Source organism: Paramormyrops kingsleyae, chromosome 5 (assembly GCF_048594095.1).
Source record: "Paramormyrops kingsleyae isolate MSU_618 chromosome 5, PKINGS_0.4, whole genome shotgun sequence".
NCBI classification, from domain to species: Eukaryota; Metazoa; Chordata; class Actinopteri; order Osteoglossiformes; family Mormyridae; genus Paramormyrops; species Paramormyrops kingsleyae.
Window position 1 is genome coordinate 23,519,251 of NC_132801.1, and position 25,092 is coordinate 23,544,342.

The 25,092-nt window shown below is 39.9% G+C and overlaps 1 protein-coding gene across 1 annotated transcript; it reads right to left on the reverse strand.

Annotated features, from left to right (window-relative positions):
* Window positions 1-1,403: 1,403 nt before the first annotated feature.
* Window positions 1,404-21,222, reverse strand: top2a (DNA topoisomerase II alpha). Its single transcript, XM_023820880.2, has 35 exons — window positions 21,011-21,222; window positions 20,297-20,443; window positions 19,979-20,069; window positions 19,726-19,789; window positions 19,282-19,427; window positions 18,351-18,448; window positions 17,285-17,497; window positions 15,743-15,916; window positions 15,485-15,586; window positions 15,264-15,401; window positions 15,007-15,145; window positions 13,761-13,918; window positions 12,905-13,030; window positions 12,664-12,774; window positions 12,306-12,411; window positions 11,989-12,098; window positions 11,572-11,664; window positions 11,358-11,472; window positions 10,936-11,057; window positions 10,548-10,696; window positions 10,206-10,437; window positions 9,194-9,328; window positions 8,772-8,972; window positions 8,331-8,526; window positions 8,137-8,228; window positions 7,897-8,043; window positions 6,985-7,068; window positions 6,668-6,883; window positions 6,063-6,189; window positions 5,698-5,841; window positions 3,691-3,838; window positions 3,387-3,436; window positions 2,863-2,976; window positions 2,314-2,567; window positions 1,404-2,141 (listed from the first exon to the last, which is right to left on the reverse strand). Exons 1-35 carry the CDS (start codon window positions 21,038-21,040, stop codon window positions 2,001-2,003), a joined length of 4,713 nt encoding a protein of 1,570 aa, XP_023676648.1. The 5' UTR covers window positions 21,041-21,222; the 3' UTR covers window positions 1,404-2,000.
* Between the last annotated feature and the right edge of the window lie 3,870 nt (window positions 21,223-25,092).

A 25,092-nucleotide genomic window follows, 5' to 3' on the forward strand; every position in this document is an offset into this window, starting at 1 on the left:
GTAGCCCAATCCAGCCTTGTGTAGGTCCACAATCTTGTCCCTGACATCCTTGGAAAGCTCTTTGGTCTTGGCCATGGTGCAGAGGTTGGAATCTGGATAGATTGATTGCTTCTATGGACAGGTGTATTTTAATGGGTAACGAGTTGAGAAGGCTCCCAATGTCAGCTCGTTACCTGTATAAAATACACCTGGGAGCAAGAAATCTTGCTGATTGATAGGGGATCAAATACTTATTTCATTCATGAAAATGCAAATTAATTTATAACTTTTTTGAAATGCATTTTTCTGGATTCTTTTGTTATTGTTGTGTCTCCCATTGTTCAAATAAACCTACCATTGCAATTTATAGACTGATCATTTCTTTGTTAGTGGGCAAACTTACAAAATCAGCAGGGGTTCAAATAATTTTTTCCCTGACTGTATGTATGTGTGTACATATACAGATGTGTGTTTTTTTTCCTTGTCAGCTATATCTCATCATGTTTCTCTCTCATTTTAATCTCTATCTTCTGACATTTTGTCTTGGCCTTGAACCTATTAGCACAATCATATTGTTCAGTGCCTTGTGACCGCGGTCTGTGAAGGGAGCTCTATAAATACACTATTACTTTAATGATTCAGAAGTAAAAAGTAAGTAAAGTAAGAACAGAGACTGCAAGCCAAGCCTTTAAATCCAATGTCAGCGCCTGACCTCCCAAATGCACTCCTTGATAAATGGGCAATAATTAACCCCAAAATCTTGTGGAAAGTTTTCCCAGAGGAGTGGCAGCTGTTGGTCCCCCCCCCCCCTTTGCAGCTCTAACTCCATATTGATGACCGTGTATTTAGAATGGAATATCATAAAAGTCCCTGTAGGTGTAATGGTCAGGTGTCCCAATACTGTTGTCCATAGAATGTATATTGCTTTTTAAAACTGATTGGAAGCCCATTCTCTGCTGGTGGAACACTTTCCCAGCTGAAGACAGTTATTTTGGTCTCCACAAACCACACAGCCTAAGGGGCATTAGTTCATCTCCTTGAATTTTTACCTTTCTGCTCTAATGTATTATATTACACATCATCCATGTTTACAAGGCATGTTCTCAACTCATTCGCACTATGCACTCATTTCTCTGGAGGGGAACCATTGTGCTGGAATTTATGATACTGCTGGACAGTAAAACTTATCCAATTTGCTTGCTTCCTGCATGAATTACAGAATCTTGCATAATAGACCCTATTACAGGATATGGTCATAATGAAGTACACAGGTCATTCGTGTCAATGACTGACGATATTTCATTTTGTATACAGAGCCATAATGTGTGAACCATTCAAGAAAATGTAATGCTAGATAATAAAAGATAAGTGATGGGCAACAGGTGTATTAAAAACTAATTGTCCTTATGGAAAAACAGGCAATATACTAGACAATCACAATATTTTATTTCAAAAAACGTTCAGATGAATAAAACAGAAAATATTTACAAGAGAATTTCAGAAAGGATATTAGTTGTGCCATGTAATAAAATGAAGTATCTGAGGATAATTCAACATACAAAGAGAAGAGATAGATCACCATTCAATAACTACAGCAAGTGATCTGTGCTTGACGCTCTGGTTTGGAAAGGTACATTTAATTCAATGTAATTTTCCATACCAACAGAACCAACATGATATGCCATTTTGCATCATCAAAAAAATTGGTGTTGTTTTATAAAAGTAGCAAAAGTGTTAAAGCACAAAAACTGACTCAAGAATAAAAGTGTTTAGAGAAAACACACTTCAGAAGAGACCAGAGGACAATCACAGTAAAACATACTCAGAAGAAACTAAAGTAAATAATGTTATTTAAGCTTGTTGGTTAGCTGCCATCAAGCCATTCGAAGAAGAGCCAGTGGCAAACTAATCAGAGGTCCTGAAAATGGTTATAACAAACAAACCAAACTCACTGCAACCCAGACCAGACGTACTATGAAAACTCTCCAGAAGTCCAATAGTCTGGTGCAATAGAGTGTGACTCAGAAGTCCTCATCCGAGTTAGAGTCAATGATGTAGTTTACAGTTTTCTTGCTGCGGCTGGTTTTACTGCGGGGCGCTACTTCAACCTCTTCCTCACTGTCAGACAGCAGGAAGCTGTCATCCTCCCACTTTTTGGTTTTCTGTAAAGGAGAAACAGCTGGAAGTTAAAGCTCAGGGGGGATTGTATGTGATCCTGGAATGGAGGTCTGGTTAACATAAATAAAACTTCTACCTGTCAATAGTTATTGAAAACAGAATGGCAGGTTCACTGATTGAAATGCGGGACCTTCTAGATGCCCAGGTCTCACCAACCTTGGCTGCAGTCACTTTGTGTTTGATGCGGGATCTGAGGTTATCAGAGCTGTCAGAGTCCTCACTGTCTACAGCTGGCTTTCTCTTGCGGTTGGCCTGTGACTTGGCAGCAGGCTCCTGCTTGGCAGGAAGGCTACTGCTCTCAGAATCACCGGAGTTCGCAACGGTAGGTTTCTTGGGAGCCGCTTTTGAAGTGCCTTTGGATGCCGCTTTAGGCTTGGTCAGAACATCGAAAATGGACATCTGCTTGGTATCTGTGGAGTGTGGGAAATGCAAAGATATGCTACTACAGACATTTAAGTCTGAGACAGCGGGTTTTTTTAAACCCAACCTTCACACTAGAGAAATCACAGTCTGAAAAACTAAAACGTATACTAATTTCTTTAGCTGATTTATACAAACTACATATCCAAGGCACTAGATCCTAAATAACATGCAGACTAAAAATCAATCATGTACACAAGGCATGGTCTCCTACTACAAAACCACACTGCAGTTCATGATGCATCACCGTCAGGGAAGCACAGTGCGGGCGGCAAGTGAACATACCGGACTGCTGCTTCTTGCTGGCTGTGGGCAGCTTCTTGGTTCCTTCCTTCTTAACTTTAGACTTAGCTGGAGGTTTTGAGGAGACATGTGCACCTTCCTCATCACTAGACAGGGCTGGAACACAAAAAGGTCCCCAAATGAGAACCTACAGCATGGTGATGAAGGAACATGCACAGACGAGGCTGCTCAGCTGTGTCTCTATACATGGACCATTAGAACACAGTGCTGCCAAATCTGAAAAGCACACAACTGTGTACTTGCAAAATTATTTGAGATTCTACACACAAAGAAAAAGCAAAACAGAAACCTGGGAAAAACTTTCCTTAATGTGATGAAGTAAAACTAAGTTACTGAAGATGACCATAGACATGAAAAAGTTGGCTGCTTTTTCATTTACGTTTAAACATTTATTGAAATAGTATTAGTGCATTGTCTAACCAGCAGTACTAGGAACATGAGGTGGTATTGCAGCGTGGGTATACGAAATACATCAATTAAAAATGCAGAGCTAAGTATATACTAACATATTAGAATTTTGTCAGCCTTCTTTGGAATCTTCTTTGCAGGTACTTTCCTATGAAAGAGAAAGAAAAAAGTTAAATTCTCTCTATTTTGCTTAACACTGATGTTTTTTTGTATCACTACTAAAACTTGTCTTTCCAGATTGATAGCTGTAAAATTCCTCAACTTCCTTTTAGTTAAAACAGAGTTTATTCTTTCGGCTGGCAAAAATGACAGGTCTGCACAATTTTAATTGCCTTGATAAGCACATATAGAGCACTTCAATCAGCCCAGTGCCTTTCATGCCAAGGTGAGAGGCAGACTCACGTGGGCAGACGAGTTTGGGCTGGAGGTGAGTCCGGCTCGCTTTTAGCTGCAGCTTGCGGGCTCGGGACAAACTCGTCATCGCTGCAGTCACTCACTGCAGTCTTGTCCTGGTCATCTTCACTGCTTGACAGATTAAGCTTGACATTTGCTATGTGGGTGGAAATTAGGTAAAAGCGTATTAAATTATTTGACCAGACTGGATTCAATTATATGTGTTTAAATTTTCTGTTGGGGTAGCCAATAATAATAAAATTTCCACACCGTTGCAACCTATATTATGGCCGACAAACAAAATATTTGTGGAAAATTAAAGATTATATCTGGCCCACAGATTGATAATGAATTTAAAATGTCAAATAAAATCATATCCACTATTTTTGTGGCTATGTCTTCAGTGATGGTGCTGCTAAATTTCAATATTTACTAAAGTCTAATTATGGACTGACAATAAAAGACCAAGACTAACAAACTGATGTGATGGCGATGTCTTAACAATACTGATGCTAACCATCTCTAAAAATTAAGTAATAAAGGATTCTCTCTCATGCAGAACACTAAATTCAACACACCAGCTGACCAACAAATGTGTTGTCATACACACATACAGACTGTAGATCAAAACAAAATGTACATCTGCAACATAATTATGTCAATGTTGAAAATTAAAGCAGAGACTCATTTAAAACCATCATCCTGGCAATGATCAACAGCCATTTACTTCAAATGCAACTGTGACAATTTGACAAAATTTGTGGCGAATGAATCCTCTCTGCTCAGCATGCAGAACTAGATAATGTAGCTGCACATCTCATTTTACTCTACTTGATTGCTTAAGGCCATAACAAGTTGGACTAACAGCAAAGCTAAGAAGTAGAGCTGCATGATATTGGAAAAGTCAATCGCTACGTGAAGTTTTTGCAATAAATTGTGATCATTATTAAGGAACTCAACATGTACCCAAAACAAAACTACAAAAAAAAAAAACTCATTATCCACCAATAAAGTTGCAAATAAGTTGGTAGCGATACCACGAGTCCTGCTTTTGCTCAACATCTTCTCTATGGAATCAAAAATATTTCCATACAATGGCTCTTAGTGACCAGGTATTGTTCGGATTTCTCCTCCCCACTCAGTTTATTAAATCACAAAAACGCCCCTATAAGTGATCGTAACAACTCAGAGCACATGCAGAGCTCATGCAAAAGCAGTGGTGATAAACTTCAACAAAAGCAGCAAAGTTTGCTAACTTTTGTTTCCTATGACAGAGTAAAAATGTAATGTAATGGCTGGACAATACAAAGGTATGAAAAAAACCTGTATCCGTATTCATATAGCGCCTCAGAGTAGGAAAACTGTCCCAAGTCCCAGTGATGCAATTCTGGTGCTGCCTTCTGGAGCAGGATTTAGGAGAGCTCCAGAGCGGTCCTAACCAATACTAGAGGCTACCAGATGATGGCAGTCAGGCAAAGATTTGCATGCATATTCCCAGAAAGGAAGAACGTGTTGGAAACGTCAGACAACGAAGTTCATAAAAAGATATCAGCTTGGCAGAAAGGGAATATTATTCATTATGCATCTATTACGTGACAATCGCTCCATCTACAAGGAGAAACCATGCACTTTATGCCAAAATTCTTCACTGTTATTAGTGTGACAGAAAACTACAAAACATCACCATGATTTCAAAGTTACAAAATTACAAAATGTCACCATTATTGTGGCTTGTTTGCTTGGCCTGTCGTGAAACTGACATCACTTTCTCTCAAACATGAACTCTTACTCATAGCTGAGAATAGGTGTAAGAAGCTTTTCAAGTACGTCTCACGTTCTACTCAGAGGCAAGACAAAATTCTTATTGTAGTGAGGCTCTTAGGGAAATTCCGAGGAATGATCGAGATGCGTTACAGAGACAGGCACTGATCTCACCTATAGTCCTGGCAATCTGAGAACTGCATGTGCAAAAATGCAATGGCAATCATATCATCACACAGCCCTACTAAGAACTACCTTTAGTCTTGCGCTCCATCTTCTGCCTGGGGGCCACATCCAACGCCTCCATCTCAGAAGCAGAGTCACTGTCTGACCAGGGATTTTTCTTCTGCTTGGTCATTGGTTTGAATTGCAGGGTGGTCTGCTTGACTGCCTTTGATACTGCAACCAAAAGTTTTTCCAGAATCAACCAAGATCCGAATCAGATTAAACATGTATATAAAATAACCCACTCTGAATTAACTGCATGCTAACACGGTTAAGTTTAGAATTTGACTAATACTACACATTACAGTCATAGGAGTTATAAAAAAAGAAAAGAAAGGAAGCTAAAAAATACTGGCAAAACGGAGTTTCTTGAAATTGAGAGTGGATGAAATCACCTTTCTCTTTAGCTGGTGCTTTATTGGTTTTCTTGGCTAGCCGAACTGCTAAGTCGGTCTCACTACTGTCAGTATCATTATTCACCACAGCTTCCTCTCCAAACTCCATCTTCATTACCACACCGGTCTGCTCAGTCATCATGGGGAAAAGACCATGAGGCAAATTACTATCACAACAACAAAAACATAGGAACGCATCAAGCACCTCAAACCACCACTGATTTGCTCACTATCACCACTGACTGTTTTTTGCTTATATGGTCTCTTGGCAACACCGGATGCTCTTTTCTGGCATTATGCATTTGTCTAATGGGAAGAGTTGTCATAGTGCTTTGATTTCACTAGCTTTTTTGATGGCGGCACCTAACATGTTGTATAGCTCTTGTTCCAACAATAACTTGGACTTGTTACTGGTAAATCACTGAAAGCTCAGTGCAGCAGCACGTGACTCCTTGACAGCTATATACTTGTGGAGTATTACCTGCCTGGATTTGGGCAAAAACATCTGCTAAATAAATGCAAATAACACTAATGTCGCAAACTGTCCATTCATAGTAATGCCCTGGCTACATACTGGCTATAAGAATGCTTGCAGACAGTAATACCTTTGGTTTCCGACCCCTCTTGCTGTCACCCTTCTTCACATCAGCCTTCTTGGTGGCATCGGCCTTCATGGCACTAGTCACACGTGGGATGACGCGGCGCCCCTGTGGGGTGGGCAGGGTTTCTTCTTTCACTTTAACCACTTTTGCCCGACCAGTCTTGCCCTTCACCTGCTTTACTGGCAAGGCCGCGTTCTCCTTCTCCGACGCTTCCACGCGCTAGAAGAAAAGGTGTTTTGTAAGCGCGAGCTTTGCAGAGGCGTGCTGCTTGTCTACGTCACTGCTCTCTATTTTTGTTTGCAGATGGCCTCTTAACTCACATCCAGTTCCTCTGTGAAGGTGGCCAGGTCCTCTTTCCACAAGTCTGAAGGGCTTTTCCTTTTCAGGGTATTCAGCTCTGTCAACTATATACAAAGGAAGCTTTAAAAATTTAAGTATAGGGAACAATCTTCATGATCACACCTAAAGGGAACCGAAGATAACCAATGAACTGAAACTGAACAGCTATATAGTCACACGGCATCATTATATTATAATAAGCTATAAACAGCAGCTAGAACCCCTTGCATAGAAAATACTTAAGTCATGTTATGATGTCATGTTAAACTAGTTAATCATTTCAAAATTCTGAATCTGAATACAGTGGTACCTCATTATACTTCCGCTTTGGAATAAGTCCAACTTGGTATACATCCTGTTTGGACGCAAACAATTTTGCTTGGTATACGACTCACGTGCTAGAACTTGTATGGGTCAAAATGAGTCATGGCACCACGTGCTGACCTTGTTTACCTCTCTGGAGTCAAAGCCACCACTGCCCACGAGCGTCAGTACGTCAGTTGCTACCATTCAGTGAACAACCCGCGCTATAACTCTTTACATTTATTTCTTCTAATAACTTTTGTATTTATGTATTAAGCAGTGTTTAAATTATTTTATACAACCCCATCAATGTATAATATGCCAATAACAATAGGATTTTTTTCATGGGAACAGATGAATAATTTTCTCTTTATTTATTATGGGAAAAATTTCTTAGGTATACGTCCTGTTTGGTATAAGTCCAAGGATCTGGAATGGATTAAGGAAGCATACCGAGGTACCACTGAATTTGTAATTCTATAACATGGACAGCAAAATTATAAGTTCAGGTTCAGAAATTCTGCCTGAGAACAGGAAAGCACTTCGAGGAGAAATCACATCATGGTAAAAAACTGAACATCAGGCCAGACCTTGGCATCTCTCTGTTTGCACAATTCTTCTTTCTTCTCCTTGGTCAAATACCACATGGGCATGTTCAGCAGGTAATTGTAATCAGGGCCAGATGTGTCTTGCTCCTTCTCTTCCTCACCTTCTGAAGACTCATCCACCTCTGATGACTTAGGAAAAGCAGGAGTCATTTGTAAATTGCTTATTGTTAAAGTGAAAATCTAACCAAAAGAGAAAACATGGAGTCTATGTAAGAGGGATACCTTTTCCTGGGCTTGTTTCCAGGATTTAACTGGGTCAGAATCAAAGCCCATCTCCTGGAGCATGCGGATAAGTTCCTTCTTGGGCTTGTTCTCTGGAGTAGTATAAAAATTTTAGTCTCAGGAAAGTGCCTTTAAACATGCACCATTAATTGTAATAAAAGTAGTGAAGAGGCAGAAAAATGACCAAGACTTACCAATGACAAGCGTGCCCTGGATCTTCTCCAGGATGAAGCGGGCCTGATTGCTGAACTTACAGCCTTCAGCTTCCAGCATCCCCACCAGCCAGTCCTTACGCAGTACGTAGTACTTCAGGCGCAGCTCAAAGAAGTCCTTCAAGATGTCCTGGACAGTCTCATACTTCTTCAAACCGCTCACATGGTCAAAGAGCACCTGCAGTACAAAAAATCAGACTCCTGAGACTACCTACTAAACTTCCAAACCATGAATCAAACTCTACACAATACACAGCAACTGTAGCTTTTTATGAAATACATCTTGTTGCCAGTACATTGTAAAAAAATTAGCATTAGCGGCAAATCACTGAAAGCTTCCAGGCTAATGAACACTAATTTAAACTCTAGGAAAACTCACATTCTACAAAGACCCCATAGGTACGATAAAGGCTAAGTCTTTACCATGGAGTGGCAGGTCATGGGGGTCTGCAGCTTGAAGACTTTATGCAGGCCGGCGGCTTCAGCCTCCAGCAGTCTTTGCTCAGTCATCTTGACCACAAAGCGCACTGTAGTGTCCGTGTGGTATTCCTTGTAATCAGTGATTAGGGCTGGGACCTTCTCTGTACCATTCAGCATCACCTCAAGAACATTTTCCTTGTATGCCTGAGGGGAAGAAAACAATCAGTAAAGTCAATTGAAGGGAATGATAGCAGGCATCCGATTTCACCATAAGCCATCTTTGTTTTGACCACAGATTAATGTAAATCCACGACAAATTAGATCTTTATCATCAAACTATGAAAAGGCTTGAATCATTTCAGTACAGTGCAAGCGTACCTGAAACTAATTAGCAAGACCACTCGTGCTAGCTTAAGGAAACACACCTGTGTCCAGGTCTTCACTGGCAGCTCTGAGATCTCAATCGTTGTGGAGTCAATAATAGCCACCTCTCCACTGATCATATACTGGTTGATCATCACCTCCTCAATGGTTCCTTTGAAGTCCTTGTAATTTGGAAGCTAAAAGAAAACAGGCTTCACTTTTAACATTTGGAACTGACATGATAACAGTGTTAAAATTATTACTATGTAACAGCCATCTAAAAATGTATTTTTTTATTGTTTCCCATGACAGTGTTTCCCCCAGGTTTACAGCTTTTTTTTGGGTGGGGGGGAGCAGATGGACATGGTGTTCATGTGTTTCTTTTAATGACAGCAGTCAATATAACAACTGAACTAAACATCAGAACATTTCTTTTTATGACAATTATCTACAAAGTGTGCAGCTTTTGGTTGACGTGACATATTTTCTGACGCATGCTCTCTGTCCGCTGGTGGGAGTGTGCCCAGTACAGAGAGCAGAGGAAAATTGTAAACGCATGACCGTGTAGAGACAAAAATGACAAGCTGTTGTGTAAATAAGATAAATAACATAAGGCTATTTAGTTTGTTTAATAAAAGGACAATGTATAGACCTGTTCTATAGGAAAGGTAACCTTAAATGACTTCTGTTGTGATCTGGCACTATATAGAAAATAAAATTAACTTGACCTTCAAGGGGGGGGGGCGCGGCGGGAGGTGCCATTGGGGGGGCGGGGCGCGCCCCCTAATATAATGGTAGGGGAAACACTGCATGAACAAACAAGATTCCATGAACAGGAACCTTCAATGTGTTCCAAAGCTTTAGATTTTGCGGATATGAGAATTTCAATACTAATTTAAGCAACTTAATCTCTAGCACTCAGAACTGAGATTATAAAGCAAGTGAGGCCAAGACACCAAAGAGAATTGAAATGAAACAGCATGCACTGAATGGGTCACCCTTCTGCATGAGTGGAGGAGGACAAGCTCCCTGTTATTTTAAAAGACCCTCAGGCAAAATGTGCGAAAATCTTACCATGGGAAGAGGATCTTCTCCGTTCAGCATGCGGTGGATGTTACTGACAATCTCACGCACATCATAGTTGGGAATACGGCTGGACCAGCCTGTGCCGATTCCCTCAGCACCATTGACCAATATCATGGGCAGAATGGGAATGTACCACTCAGGCTCAACACGCAGATTGTCATCATAGTTGTACTTCAGCAGGTTGTCATCCACAGCAGGGAACAGCAGACGTGCTAATGGACTGAGGTAACCCAAGACAGGGGGTGTCAGATATTTCACACATACATGTGGGAAGCCTTTGAAAGCAGAATGTCCAAAAATGTTGCAACTAATGGTTTGTGCCAAGCTAACCTGAGCATGGTGAAAATGTATCGAGGGCTGGCAGAATCTTTGCCACCATGCAGTCTGGTGCCAAACTGACCCAGAGGTTGCAGGAGATTGAGGTTGTTGCTGCCAGCAAAATTCTGTGCCAGGCCAATAATGGTCATCATGAGAGACATCTGCAAGAAAGAGTAGAGACAGAAAAGTCCATTACAATTGATGCAGCAATGACTTTACAATTATTAAAGCCAGTTGCCAGATTCACAGTGGACTGAGATCCATGAATAAAGTTCCAATAAAGTAAAGCAAGGAAATTTGAGACCACAAAGACAAGAGCATTAGAAAAATTAGAAACCAAAGTGCTGCTGAGAAATGGATTCTGGCATGTGACAGTACGGCCCGTCTCTGGTCCACTCACCTCTCCATGATGGTAGGCAGACATTTCTGCCACAGAACCAGCAAGCTGGGCCACCTTCACCTCTCGCTTGTCATTCCTCTTCAAGCAGCAGAACAGCACCTTTCTTTGGCCAGGTTTCAGACCTGGTACACAAGAACAGAGTCAGCATAGAGATACACAGAGACGTTTTAATGTGCTGAATTATGATGCCATCTGGTATGGAATATAACCATTTCAGGCAAGAAATTCAGTTTTTTTAAATACTGAATTCTCTCTTTGGTACATTATTGATACTTTTATCAACTTAACACTTCTTCTTGTACTTAAAGCAATACTTCATGGCAACCAAGTAATTTGGCCTAAAACCTCAGAAACATTCACTGCATTGTTTTGAGCTATAAGAATATAAAATGTAGCCAAAGAAGCTTGAAAATACAACTTACCATCGACCAGACACGGGATAGATCTCTCATTGTCAGAGTTTGAGAACAACACAAGTTCTTTGTTGACAAAGTCATTGTATGAGAGGAACTTAGTGGCCTGACCATACAGATAGTCCTGCGGAGTGAGGAAAAAAAGGGAATGTTTGATGAAAAAAAACTGGAAGCCACCCAAGTGTACCAGTGCAGTTCAGGCTTGCAATGACTGATCTCTCACCTCTGGTAGGTTGTGCTCCCGTCTCTGACGCCTGTCGACCATAAAATTGGTCAGCCACTCTTTGCGCTGCTCAATCATCTTCTTACTAAAGGCCTAATCAGAAACACATCAAAAACAATAAGCTACATGAATCACATGCTTAATATGTAGCTGAAGCACAAGAAATGATTAGTAGTGGGTTCTCTCAGGACATGGACTCAATGGTTGCAGACTGTAGCCCTTCACTGGCTCCTTCTGAAGTATTCCTAAGCAGGGTACTTGACATAAATTACATCTAGCAAAATATCAAGCTGGCTAAATGAGCTAAACTACTTTTGTCTGTTAAATTAATTTCAGTTTCAAAAACAAGCAGTAATATTTAAAACCACAGCCCATTGTTAACACAGTAAAACAGATACTAGATATTTCAGTGCTCACCAGGGTGATTGCCTCATCATCAGCGGGCCCAGAATATTTAAAAGGAACGCGATGTCTCTCCATGTCAGAGAAGTACTCCTTCGCTTCCTTTGAAGTGCTGGTACCCAGACCTACATGAGAAAACGAAGGATTTGAGTTCAGGGAAGCACAACTGTGGGGGCACTAAATGTGGGGTGCTAATGACTAAGTGAGCCACTGCCAAAACTATATACTTATCCCACTCCACAAATCACCCCTCCATGTGAACAATAAGGAAATTATTAAAAGCGGATGCTTACACGGCCAGCTGTACTACCACACAGGGTTTTATGACAAACCTTTGTAGTACTTGATTTTCCAGGACTTGAAGTTGGGATGGTTTTCTTTCCACTCTGTGAACTCTGGTATACTGTAAAAGGACAACTCCTCCTTCTTATTAGACACCTGAAACAATATTTTAGATGATTTCGTTTAAGGATGGTCCATATTACGTGCAATTTATAAATGTACGACTTCATGGTTCTAGTATTGCAAATTCCTCATCTCTACACTGAACAGTCACAAGGATCTTAACACAAGATTACCGATCTGCATTAAAATGCAACTGCCTATATACCTTCCATTTCAGCAGTTGCACAAAGCCTAAATACATGTTTAGTGAACTGCTTCTTGATTTCACACATTTTGGAAAAATACCTTGATAATGGGTGTGATGAACTCCTCCAAGAAGTTGTGACGCAGCAGGGAGGGCCAATTATGATGGATGAAGTTAATGAGGAGTCCTTTGATATGAGAGCCATCCTGATCCTGTCCAACAAGGAGAGGATGCAGCAAGAATGTTCATAAAAATGAAATACCCCAGAGGAGGTGCTTTTAGCATTAATTTCATAACTTTGCATTTAATTGCAGAAATATAAAAAATTATCATACAGCTAACCTGATCTGTCATGATCATAAGCCTGCCGTAACGCAGGGTTTTAAGGGATTCTGGGTCACTGTAGTTCTTCCTGTATTGAAGACCCAAGATCTTGATGATATTGTTGATCTCAGCATTCTCCATGATCTACAGAAGCAAGGAGAATGGAAAAATTCACTTACATTTTTTGCATTAAGCATTAAGTTGAGGAATGCCAATAACTAAAATAAAGTTAAAAGCATTGAGTGTTTTTCACTAAAGCAATACATCCTTAATAACGGAGAAAACTAATTATAAATTAGCACTGAACACATTAATAAAGCCCTTACATGAAGGGCTAAAACAACTGACCTACACCTTAAAAACACGCTCCTCCTCAGTAAACTCAGCTGAAGTTAGACTTAGACTGACAATCAGATTTAAGAAATCCTGGTCTGAGCAGTGAAATTTATAGAAAGTGCTTCATAAGAATGGTCAATATATACACTGAAAAATGAATTAGCATATAAATGCTGACACATGATTCTTATGGGCTATAAAATATAAGTCAATGCTTTTGGCATTTTTATGTTCCGGTCCTGAAAAGCCTGCATAATGACCAGTATCACTGATTAATTACATGGAGAGGACTGGTTATACTCTCAAAAATCAAACTTCAAAGGGTAACGACGACTTAAATGTACAGCAGTACACAAATCTGGCAATTGACAGGGAAAAAAAAAAACTGGACAACTATGTTTGATGTGTAAAATTTATTTCCATAGAATTGGTGTGTGTGAATTTAATAATTCAAATTTATTGAACCCCTTAAGAGAGCACTCGAGTTCCATTTAACTATGTGTTGGAAAAATAGCTCATAAATACGTGCAGAACTAACCTGCTTGTGAGAGGCCTCCCGCACATTGAGCATTTTACCACGCAGAGGAAACACTCCATAACGATCACGCCCCACTACACTCAGCCCAGACACAGCCAGTGTTTTGGCCGAGTCTCCCTCCGTGAGGATCAAGGTGCAGCCGCTCGAGTTTTTACCGCCTGAAGATAAAAAGATACCATACAATTTTAAGGAGCTAAAAATTCCAAATGAACGATATCAGCTGTATAGGAGTAAAAAACAACACACTATTTATTTTGCCATTATTGTTATTGAAGTCTTTATAATATAAAGTGTTTAACTCTCAGATAGGTTATCATCCATTTAACTTGAACACACCTTACAAATGAACTATATTAATATAAAAGTTGTTTTTGTGTTAAGTATGACTTTGCATGTGCATGGGTGCCTTTTGGTTTTCACTCTGTGTGGCTATTTTGGGTTAATTAGGTATTAGGTGTAGTGTATGGTCTTCCCCATTTTCTTTCATTTGGTGTAGGAAAGGCAGAGCTTACAGGTTTAGATGGATGCAGGATTTTGTTTTTGACAAAATCCATATCTCATGTTGACTCTTGTTACATGTGACCAAACAATTTAAATAAAAGTCACAGCAAAACAAATTCTGCTTGGTCTTTACTGTATAACTATAAAAGCATTGTCAAGGCCCAACCCTAAACCGAACCATAACTAGGGCTGAAACCAACTCTGACCTCACAATCCAATCTGATTTCAGTGGCTGATTTGATTCAATTTCAATTCAGCTCAGTTTTGCTGAAACATTTTTTTTTTTTTTGAAAAGTCCTTCAAATCATGAAGATTAAGGTCAAACATTTAAAGGTCAACGTTAATCTTTTTTTTGTTGAGATAGGTTCTTACTGAAACTACGAAATTTCTTCAAGTGCATGTACATAAAAGCGTGTCGTATACAATGATCAGCCAATCATGCAATATGGATGTCAACAGGGCTGCGTATGGCATTGAAGTGTAAGAGAATTATGGAAAAATATGAAAGATTCAAATATACAACAATGATGGACACAGTGGCTACTGCCAAAGCTAAACAAATAAATGTATAGAAATATCAGCACTAACCCTAACCCTACCAGCAGGTCTTCTGGCAATACTGAAATTAATGGAGGCCTAATATTGGCTAATTTTATCATCTAACCAATATATTGGCGAGCCCTGCTATGAGGTCATTGATACTAACATGCGTTATGTATAATATTGACTCTCTTAAGTTCCATACCTGCATCGTTGGCATCATCCAGCTTGGGTACACCCTTTATCTTACTGTGTTTGACAGCTGAGCATTTCTTGTTTAATTGCGTTTGGGCCTTGAACTTGACCCAATTCATGATGCTCTCCACAATCCCGCAGTTGGTAGCCTGGAAGACAATGGGAGGGAAAGGTCCATTAAGAGTTCCGTTACAGCAATGGCACAGGCAACAAGGATCAGTGTAGCCACATGCAGGCAAACAGGACCTCTGGGCAGTGGGAACTCACACTCTTGATGAACTTTTCACTGAGCGGGCAGGTGGAACCAAAGGTCTTCTGCTGCAGAGTCATGTTCTCTTTGGTCTGGGAGTCAAAGGTGGGATTTTCAATCAGGCAGTTGACAAAGAGCCAAATGTGGTTTTTCACCTGGGAAACAAGCACAAAACAGCATTATCACCTGCTGGTTTCACTCACCGAAGGGCTCTTCAGGGGCTTGCAGGACATAGTACCTGGAAAGGCTTTACAGTCACACCAGCCTTGTTCTTTTTCTTCACTACATCAATAAGCTTGGTCACAACTTGGTCCACTACATAGTCAATATGTCGCCCACCCTGATGAGAGGGGAAGCAGTCAGATATAAAAATGTAAAGTAACACAACTTCAATAACCACTTATACAGCTGAAAAGAACAGGCCTGTTTCAAGAGTACACAATGGACAGGCCATTTCAGAATGCATTGTGAAGCCACGGTCCATTCGGGCTGGCACCTTGGTTGTAGCGATACTGTTAACGAAGCTGACTTGCTGGAAGCCCTTTTCACTCATTGTCAGGCACACATCCCAGCGCTCGTTCACCATCTCATGCACCACCGTCAATGGGGACCCCAGTTCGTCCACCTTGTTTTTCAGGTACAGGTCCACATAGCTACGGAAACCACTGACCTGAACAGAAATACAGAGGGGTTAAGTCATACAATGAATGTGTCACAATGTATCCATTATTAGCATTATTAATGAATGTTATATTAATTAGAAACCAAATACCCAAAATATCAGGACTTTCTACCTCAAGTTATTTCATGTTTCATATTTAACAAAAGTAGCATATAGGTATACTTAATACCAAAACTGCTGGTTTTTTTTGACCTCCTTTAACCGGCAACTGTAACATACTTCGGCAAATGACATTTTTGTTTTCACAAAGGGGCCATCAAGTATACCATTCACCCTCCAAGAAAACAATGGGACAGTCAGTAATCCTCAGAGCTGCTGTCATCGCAAAAAAGCCATACGACCCATAATACAATCATAATACAGTTGTTAAAAGCAGAAAAGTTTGGACATCAGCAAACAATACGCATTTTAGCACAATACTGAAAAACACCTAAAAACATTATAAAAACTAATTTGAAAATCTGTTTATAAAGATTAGATCTGTTTATCCAACATTTTTATAAGATTCAGACTGCATCCGAAAATTTTACAGCTTTTCAGAGTAGCCACTCACATTTTTTGGTTTAGAGTGTTAGATTCACTGCTGTTACTAACACTAGTAGAACATTAGCACAAACAATAGGGCTGCATACACTGTTTCACGTCTTGGTAAAGGACTCTGGTAAAGGAGTCTGACGTTCATTGTAGTGTGAAATGGAAGTTCTACAGTTACTGACAAATTATATATGGGTATCCCACGCTTTAGGAACAGAAAACTGAGGCATTTTAAACATTCGCCCCTTTGCTTATACCTTCCTCAAACATATTCAAATTGAACTGCAAATGCCATAAAAATGCTTAAAACAAGATGCACAAACAAGGTGGAAGAGTATGTTATTAATGTCTCTAATAGCCTTATTACAGATTTTTTTGGCATACATTTTTTTCCCCATTGGTATTTACTAGTTCAAAGTAAGCAAAAATATATATTAAAATATTAAAGTAAAAAGAGCTCTTGTACAGGAATCCGTATCGTATCAGCAGTTGTATATCGCAATCGGATCAGAACTGAAAAAATGTGGTTCAGCCCATCCCATTATTTGTACTTTACACAGGCCACGTAATTACATCATCTCTGCTTTTACTATATGTTTGTGTTATGTTTTGGTGTTATTTGGCATAATTTGGCAGGTTATTTTTTGAATCTGGGAACACTCAGAAATGTTTCCCACATAAATTAATGGTAATTGCTTCTTCACCATTTTCGGCTTACGAAAGGTTTCACTGGAATGCTCTGCTTTTGGATTGCTACCCCTCAACCTTAAATGCACAGACATACTGCTAGTGGTCCTCTATGAAGCCTATTGCTATACTTACAGGCAGCTTCTTGCCATTCAGGAAGACTTTGACTCCTTTTGTAGCGCCAGCAACATCATAGGCCCTGCGAGTCATAAGGGCCACTGTGTCCTTGTCCAGTATCTGCATTTTGAATTTCGATAGGTCTGGCTGGAAGGAGATGCAGGTGAACTCCTCACCATCAAACGGTTTGATCTTTGTCTCACCAGCACGCCCCATGTTGTCATACCAAGTCTGCATTGAATAAAAGAACAGGTCAGAACTACATCATCTGATGAAGCCTCTTAGAGCAACACATTTTAGATTATTGATGGAGTGATAAGGAAATTTCTGGCTGATATAACTATTTCGAAATCTGACACCGATACCGATTGTTTGGGAGGTTTTGCTTAAATATGTTTAAACCCAAATAAATAAAAAAATACATTCTAAACATATGAAAAAGTATTTTTTTTGGCAAGAAAACACCAACTCTGGCATACAATAGTCCCAGAGCACTATATTTTATAACTGTATACATATCTTATAACAATTACAACAGAGAAGGGCTGATCATCAAGTGTGATAAACTCCATAATTTTCTGAGTAATATCTTTTGATTTTGCACTGTTTGCGCTGAATTTTCTTTTGACATCAAATGCTTTCGTTACTGACAAACTAGTGTTATTCAGCAGTGCTGCAGTCTTCCTTATTGGAACGGATTCGTTTTGCAGAAACTCTTCACTGTCTCGCCTTAAGGTGAGCAATCAAATTTGTTGTGCTGTGATGTTTATTACTAGATCCTCCAATGAATTTTTAGCAGAGTGATGTTTGAAAAAAAATGCACTTCTAATGACATTAAAATGATTCTACATACGACATGATTCTATATTTTTCCTAATACTTGGTACGAGGGTGTGAAAAGTCACCATTTTAAAGGGAGTCATCGGTGGTAAATATCGGCTCATTTTGAACCATCAGCCGATAGCAGATTGTTGCTGTATCTGCTAATACTGACAATTGCCCAATACAATCGGTTTATTTATGATGAAGTCTGAGTAAACTGTAGGCATCCCCCCACATGGAAATTGATGAAATCAGCTCCCACCTGCTTGAAAGACTTCTTGGAGTCCCGGCAGGCTGTCTCTACAGTGAATTTGGTGCTGAAAATGTTGCATAGCTTCGCACCATACCCATTACGCCCACCTGGAATAAAAACAAACTTTGTTAAGGCTCTGGAAATCCATTTGCAGACAAAAACCAGCACAACTTTGGATCCAAAGGCTTGCCTGAAAACAGCCCAAATTAGCAAAAAAATGATACATGATGAAAATTAAAAATTTTAAGAGATGCCATGTCTCTCTAGTTTTATTATGAATATGAATTATGAATCTGATGGATTAAACGGGTACAAGTGTTGCTACAGGTTATTATCCTATGCTGTGTTATAACCAGTTAAATAAAGAGCATAATGCACTGCGCAGGAAGTTTACTTTTATGTCTAATGAGCAACTGAATGGAAGGCGGCAAAGAAACTGCCAGTTTTTTTTTTTTTTACAAAACAGTGGAGAGTAATGGTCATGAGTTTGATCAGACAAAAAAAATGTTTTACAATTAGTTTTCATCATTGCTCAGAGCAGCACTCTCTCCAAACCCATTTAACAAATCGCATCTTTATCAGTCAACCTCTCCCCACACAGCCCCCAATACTATCCTGTACATTACAATAGACTCTTAAGCATTTCCTCTTTGTATAATGTTTCAATCTAGTGATTATGATCTTGTGATTTCTATCAGTCCTCAATGTCCCTTAGTCATTAAAAGTTTTTGATGTAAAGTGTGATTTAATCTCAGTGATGATTCAATGACATTTATAAGTGCACAATTTACCATAAGAACATAAGAACATAAGAACATAAGAGCATAAGAACATGATACTGCTTTGCCTGCATTGTTGTACTGGTATTGTGATACCTAAAGTGGTATCAGTACTAAGGTCATAATTTTGGTATCATGACAACACCAATTACAATCCTCACCAGTAACTTTCTTTTGGTCATCATCATAGTTGCTTGATGTGAGCAGCTGCCCAAAGATCAAAGCAGGAACATACACCTTCTCCACCTTGTGCTCCACCACAGGAATTCCCTTCCCGTTGTTCCACACACTGATGGCGTTGTTCTCGCTATAAAATATTATACAATTTGTCAATGGGTTTAACTCGTTGACCTTTTCAGAAGTGTTAGGGTGATAGCAGTTTGAATAACCCTTAAATAATGATATTTGTGAGTGGCAAGTTGCTGATGCCAAATGTGTACAATCTGCAAAATATCCATCCACCTTAGTCAAATTATACATAAACAGGCATTAAAAGTACTTTTCACTAACAATGCAGATATCATTTTCCGCAAAGCATGTTTCCAGGTAAATGCCCCTTACTGGACACAGCCTTCACCCCCCCAATTGAAAAGGAAGATACTCACGGGTCAATGTTAACTTTGATGCAGGACATGCTTTTGTCTCGCTGCTTGTTGTCTGCTGCATTAACTGCAGTAATACATTGGATAACATGAAATGCATCTCACTGGCCATGCACTAATAGTCTAATATCCCTGATCATGTTAGATTATGAAGTGCTAATATACACACTTACATAATAAGTCATTTTTCATATTTTGCCACCGTTCCTTCGTTTAGGGTTAACCTATCAATATCCACCATGTCAGAGTTACTCACCAAGGATTTCATCAAAAATCTTGTAAAGACCAGGAACAAAGCTCACGTCTCGGCAGTTCATTCCAACGTCTTCATCAAACACCCACATTTGCTAAACACAAAAACGATTAAACATTAAAACAACTTTAACCACAAGCATCAAAAGCGGGATTCACGATCAGCAGATTCAGTTGTAAGAAAATTCTATGCCAGTATAGTTTTACATCATTTTTAATGGACCAAGAGTCACTGACCACTTGGAACACATGCAGGAGTATGAAAGTGTGCAGGTCTGAAACATGGTCACCAGGAGGTGGCCCGATGGTAATGGAAGCCCACCTGAGTGACTGGCTCCACCGAGCCAATGTAGGTATCTGGCCGGAGCAGAATGTGCTCCAGCTGAGTCTTCTTCTGATAGATTCTTTCCACAGACATACGCTTGTCATCCTTCTTCGTCTTGTTCACGACTTTGTTCTCAAATAGAGCCTGGTCAAAACAGGTCCACCACGACAGTCAAAAACAAAAATCACTGAAAGGTCTTGCAGCCAATATTGTTTCTGCTAACCATCGGTAATTATAGATTCTGTTCCGCCCGAAGTTTATTTTATTCCTTTTATTCAAACATAACGAAAGATGCACGCTCAATACGCGGAATCACAAGCAGACCGCTAGACACTAAATATGATACTGATACATCATGCATCGGCCGATACATCCGGATCAGCTAGACTGAGGAGTGGGATACAGTTATCCTGGGACTGAAAACCCGAGATTCCTTGGTTGAGTTAGGCAGCCACGTTACACATTTTAGGAGGGAATTTCAGTATTGTGCCCATTTAAGACCGGGGGGTTGATGGCCAGTAAGCAATCAAAAGGTTCCCTCCAAAAGTTGCCGACACAATTTCCGGCCCTCTATTTGAAATGCCAAACTCCTCAGAATGGCCACAGTGCCCAACCGGACATCAAAACGCATTTTAAAACAAAAGAAAATTCAATTACATTTGTTTTAGGCAGAAAACAGCGATTTTCTTCCCCCCACTCTGACTAACCTACCTTCAAAGGACCTTCGGTTTCGGATGTCATATTTCCCAAGCTTTCCTTTCAACTTCAGTATAAATAATGAAAAAAGCTATAGATCAAAACAATCTCCGTTACGTAAAAACAATTAATATATAGCTTCTCATAAAATTAAGAGGATCAAACACTGCTAAGCCAGGCGGCTATGAAAGACACCCAAACGCGCTATTCACGAGATGGTGTAACGATTCCTTATTTGAAAATTTTAAAACTTTACGCTCCGACAATCGTACATCCAATCAGATCACTCGAGGGGGCGGAGATTTCTTAAATTACCCAATCACCGCCATTCTGTCATTTTGTCCTACATCGTCGTCTTGTGCCGCTCAAATAAAATCCTGCGAGGTGGAGTCCAACGAACCGAGGCCGTACCGCGTTAGTGTAAATACAGGGCGCAGGAGAGAGAAAGCCGTGCGGTTACAAACGCCATGCAATGTTTTCAACCCGAGATAGAAATCCACTTCAGAATGTGTTTAAGCACGTATGTACGGGAAGGTTTTGTACGGTAGAAAACCATACATTTGCACCCCGCAAAAAGATGTTTTGTTTTGTACAACAAATTACTACCTGTTTCTTTTGTTTTACTCAGATTTATTATTGCTCCATCCTTCCTGTACTCTGAATCGCGAATGAAAAGTACAGCGACGACACGCCTTTTAAATTGTAGATATGAGCCATATAGTCAAAAGATTTACTTATGTAATTCTTAACTTTATAGATACTGCAAAATTTTGAATCATAACTTAACAGGTCAGCACGTATTCCTAGGGCAGCTGGGGTTAAGCACTTGATCAAGGGCCCAATTGTGAAATCATTCTGCCTGCAACAGGATTTGAACCATTTAATCACAGACACAACAGAGTCCTAACAGTCAGAGCCATACACACACTACAGTGTCTGTATTCTGTGTGCATTTTCATATAAATCAATACAGATTAAAGACAATATTTATTTATTATAGTTTATTATTTTCTTGCAAATAATCTATGGTTACAGATAAAATGAATTCTAAAGCTGCATTTCCAACTGATGCTACAGTTTTTGTCCAGCAGATGGCACACTGTACTCTTAAAAGCAATCCACCTCCTCTTTTCTTCCCATTCCTTCACTACAAGTTAAATATGTCACAGCCTTATCTGTCCATCCATCCTACCATCCATTCCCCCCCCCCCCCCCCCAATACCGCAGTGAGTCTGGAGTCTACCCCAGTACACATAAGACATAAAGCAGGAGACACACTGAATGGTAGTACGCTATTCCATCATGGGACGCTTATACAGCATCACACACAGCAGGTAATGTTTTGGACTGTGGGTAGAAACCAGAATAAATAGCAGAGGCATGCAGAACCATGGGGAGGACATGCATAGGTGCTGCCTCCTAGAGGCATGGACTGGAATGACAACACAGAGGCCCTCTACAGAAAAGGGCCAAGCAGACTTTTCATCTCGAACAGTCTTATGTCCTTTGGGGTGTGCAGCAGACTGTTAAGCATGCCATGCTCTGTCAGTCTGTTGTTGCCAGTGTCTTGCTCTTTGCTGCGGCCTGTTGGGGGTGTGACAATGAGATGAAGGAGGCTGCAAAGCTGAACCAGCTGATTAAGAGGGCCAGCACTGTAGTAGGGCTGGATTGGGACACAGTGGAGGCAGTGCTGGAGAGAAGGGGGAGGTCCAAACTCCTCCATAAAGGGTAATAAAGAACACCCCATCAACCCTGATGCTATGGAGCTGAACAACATGTTCAGTCACTGACTCATCTCCCCAAAATGCCTGCAGATGCTGTTTCTTACCCACTGACATACAACTGTACATCACTGCCTCTTCTAAAGGCACTTGTATTATGAATGAACATTGAATGTGAACATGCCTATTTGCACAACAGCCATCCTAGCACTGTCTTTAATATACTGCACATTGCTTACACAGTTCTTTTAAATTTAGTATAATTTTATTATTGTTTCTATTTAGAGATTTATTGTCTAATTTTACTCATGGTATTCTTTGTTGTACTTAATTCTACCTAAATAATCCTTTGTTATATGTATCTCTTTCCTGTAATGCTGGACAAAAATTATTCCCCGCACAGGGATCAATAAAGTCCTGTTTAATCTTGGGCTGCTTGGGTTAGTGATTGTATTTCGGGTTTCATGTGACGGATGAAGTACATTTATCTACTTATCCATTATGGGATCATTTATCCAGTATGGGATACCCATCCAGAAGATGCCCTTAATATTGTTGTTTAGTGCATTGAATAGTTTCATGTTTGGCACATGTGAATATTAATTGTCAGTGTGAAATTTGTAACATTTCGTAAACAAAACTTTAGAAAGCAATACAACTTGTTCAGTTAATTTAGAAGTTTGAATCATTTTGAGGTTATTAATGGTTTGGACAGCACTTATTCAAATAGTGAAGGATTTGTAGTAAGTGAAACCAGTCTGAATTAATGTCTAAAATCCTCTTTTCTACAAACAGCAGGTGTTCTTTGGTGCCCGTCTTTCTAAAATTAGGCTGCTGTTATGTCTTATTCATCAGTCTCCAGATTGGTTGTTATTTACAGCAGCGAAACAGTGAGAGATGATGTCAAGAGCGAAGTGTGTCCCTTGGGGTCTGATATAAAGGTGAAATATTATATAGCCAACATTCATATAGCTGGGTGATCAGTGAAGCATTCCAGCAGCTTCCCTCAAGGACTAAAGCTGGAAACCTTGTTTCCATGGGTTTGGTCCCATTACCACTTCACCTGCTGCATTATAAACTGTGCAAAATGTATGTTTTTTACATACAAAACAAAACCGAGGCTAGTAAACACCTGCAAAGGATTTAAGCTGTACATATTAACATATTATTACAATCCATAAAGACACAGGCTGCATCCGAAATCACACACTATGTGCTGCAAACTTTAATGAGGAAAAAGTGCAAACTACGGCAGCGGTCACTTGTGCGATTCCTTAGTGCGCGGGTACAAAACTTCGTACATTTTCCAGATGCACTACGTTACCTTTGAACTGCTTGCCTTTGACCTTTAATGACAGATGTCCTGCATAACAACAAATACAGAACAAATCTCAGAAGTCACATCTAGGATTGTGGGATTGAATAGCATAGAGTGTTGGCACGCTTTGGATTTTGACTGGATGTAGAGTGCCATCCAGGAACTTTTTGTGCACTAAGCAATGCTCACTATGGTTTCAGTTATGTCTCCTATACAATTTTGGTAAACTATATAGTGTGGAAGTGTGCGGTTTCAATTGCAGCCACAGTATTTGCTCTGAAAGGAAGTGTATTTAAAGCAACATTTAACAAAAACACCGAAGATCTGGCACCCAAATGTCCTATGAGCTTAAGTCTTGCTATTTATTAAAATATTTTTGTAACATGTTATCAATAGACACCTACCTAAAAAAATCATGTTCACATTCTTATTACATTCTTATTTACATTCTTTACATTTATGTTTAGATTACTGTGTTAATTACCACTTAATTAAACTGTGTCTTACATTCAGTTCAAATGATTTGTCATCTTTTTGAAATGATCATTTTTGCTGTGATAATAGAGGGTTTATTGCAGGTTGCCCATGGTTCTATCTGTTCAGTGGAAGAGTACCTAGGCATTTCAGGCCCAGAAGCTACAAATCCACACCAAGATTTAGTTTCTACCAACCACTTGACTTCCCTGTGACTGTGACTCATTATGCTCAACTGGTTGGTAGAAACAAAATCTTGGTCTGGATTTGTAGCTTCTGGACCTGAAATGCCCAACGCTGCTAGGCATGGATCCTTTTGGAGGCTATAGATGAATTATGGACCTGCAGCACACAAGAGGGAGCCTGGGTGTGACAGGATGACTGGGGCGGGAGTAAATGACCATGGGGTCCACAGGGCCCAAGTCTGACTGTCGGCTTCTCACAGGTAAGTGTCCTTTCAGCTTCTTGGATGAACACTAATCCAGGCTCCGATGTGCCCTCTGATTACCGAGTTACGAAGGTCACCACAGCTCCTTATACCACAAGGGAAAACATGAACACGCAGGGACATGGCAATGGATGAA

What these genes read in the sequence shown, in the direction of transcription:
- top2a (XM_023820880.2), bottom strand. Translation starts at nt 21,040, where the DNA reads ATGACATCCGAAACCGAAGGTCCTTTGAAG. An exon ending in GCCCAAACTCGTCTGCCCAC is followed by an intron (nt 3,437 to 3,690) that starts GTGAGTCTGCCT and finishes TCTCTTTCATAG; the next exon opens with GAAAGTACCTGCAAAGAAGA. An exon ending in CAGCAAGAAGCAGCAGTCCG is followed by an intron (nt 2,568 to 2,862) that starts GTATGTTCACTT and finishes CACACTCCACAG; the next exon opens with ATACCAAGCAGATGTCCATT.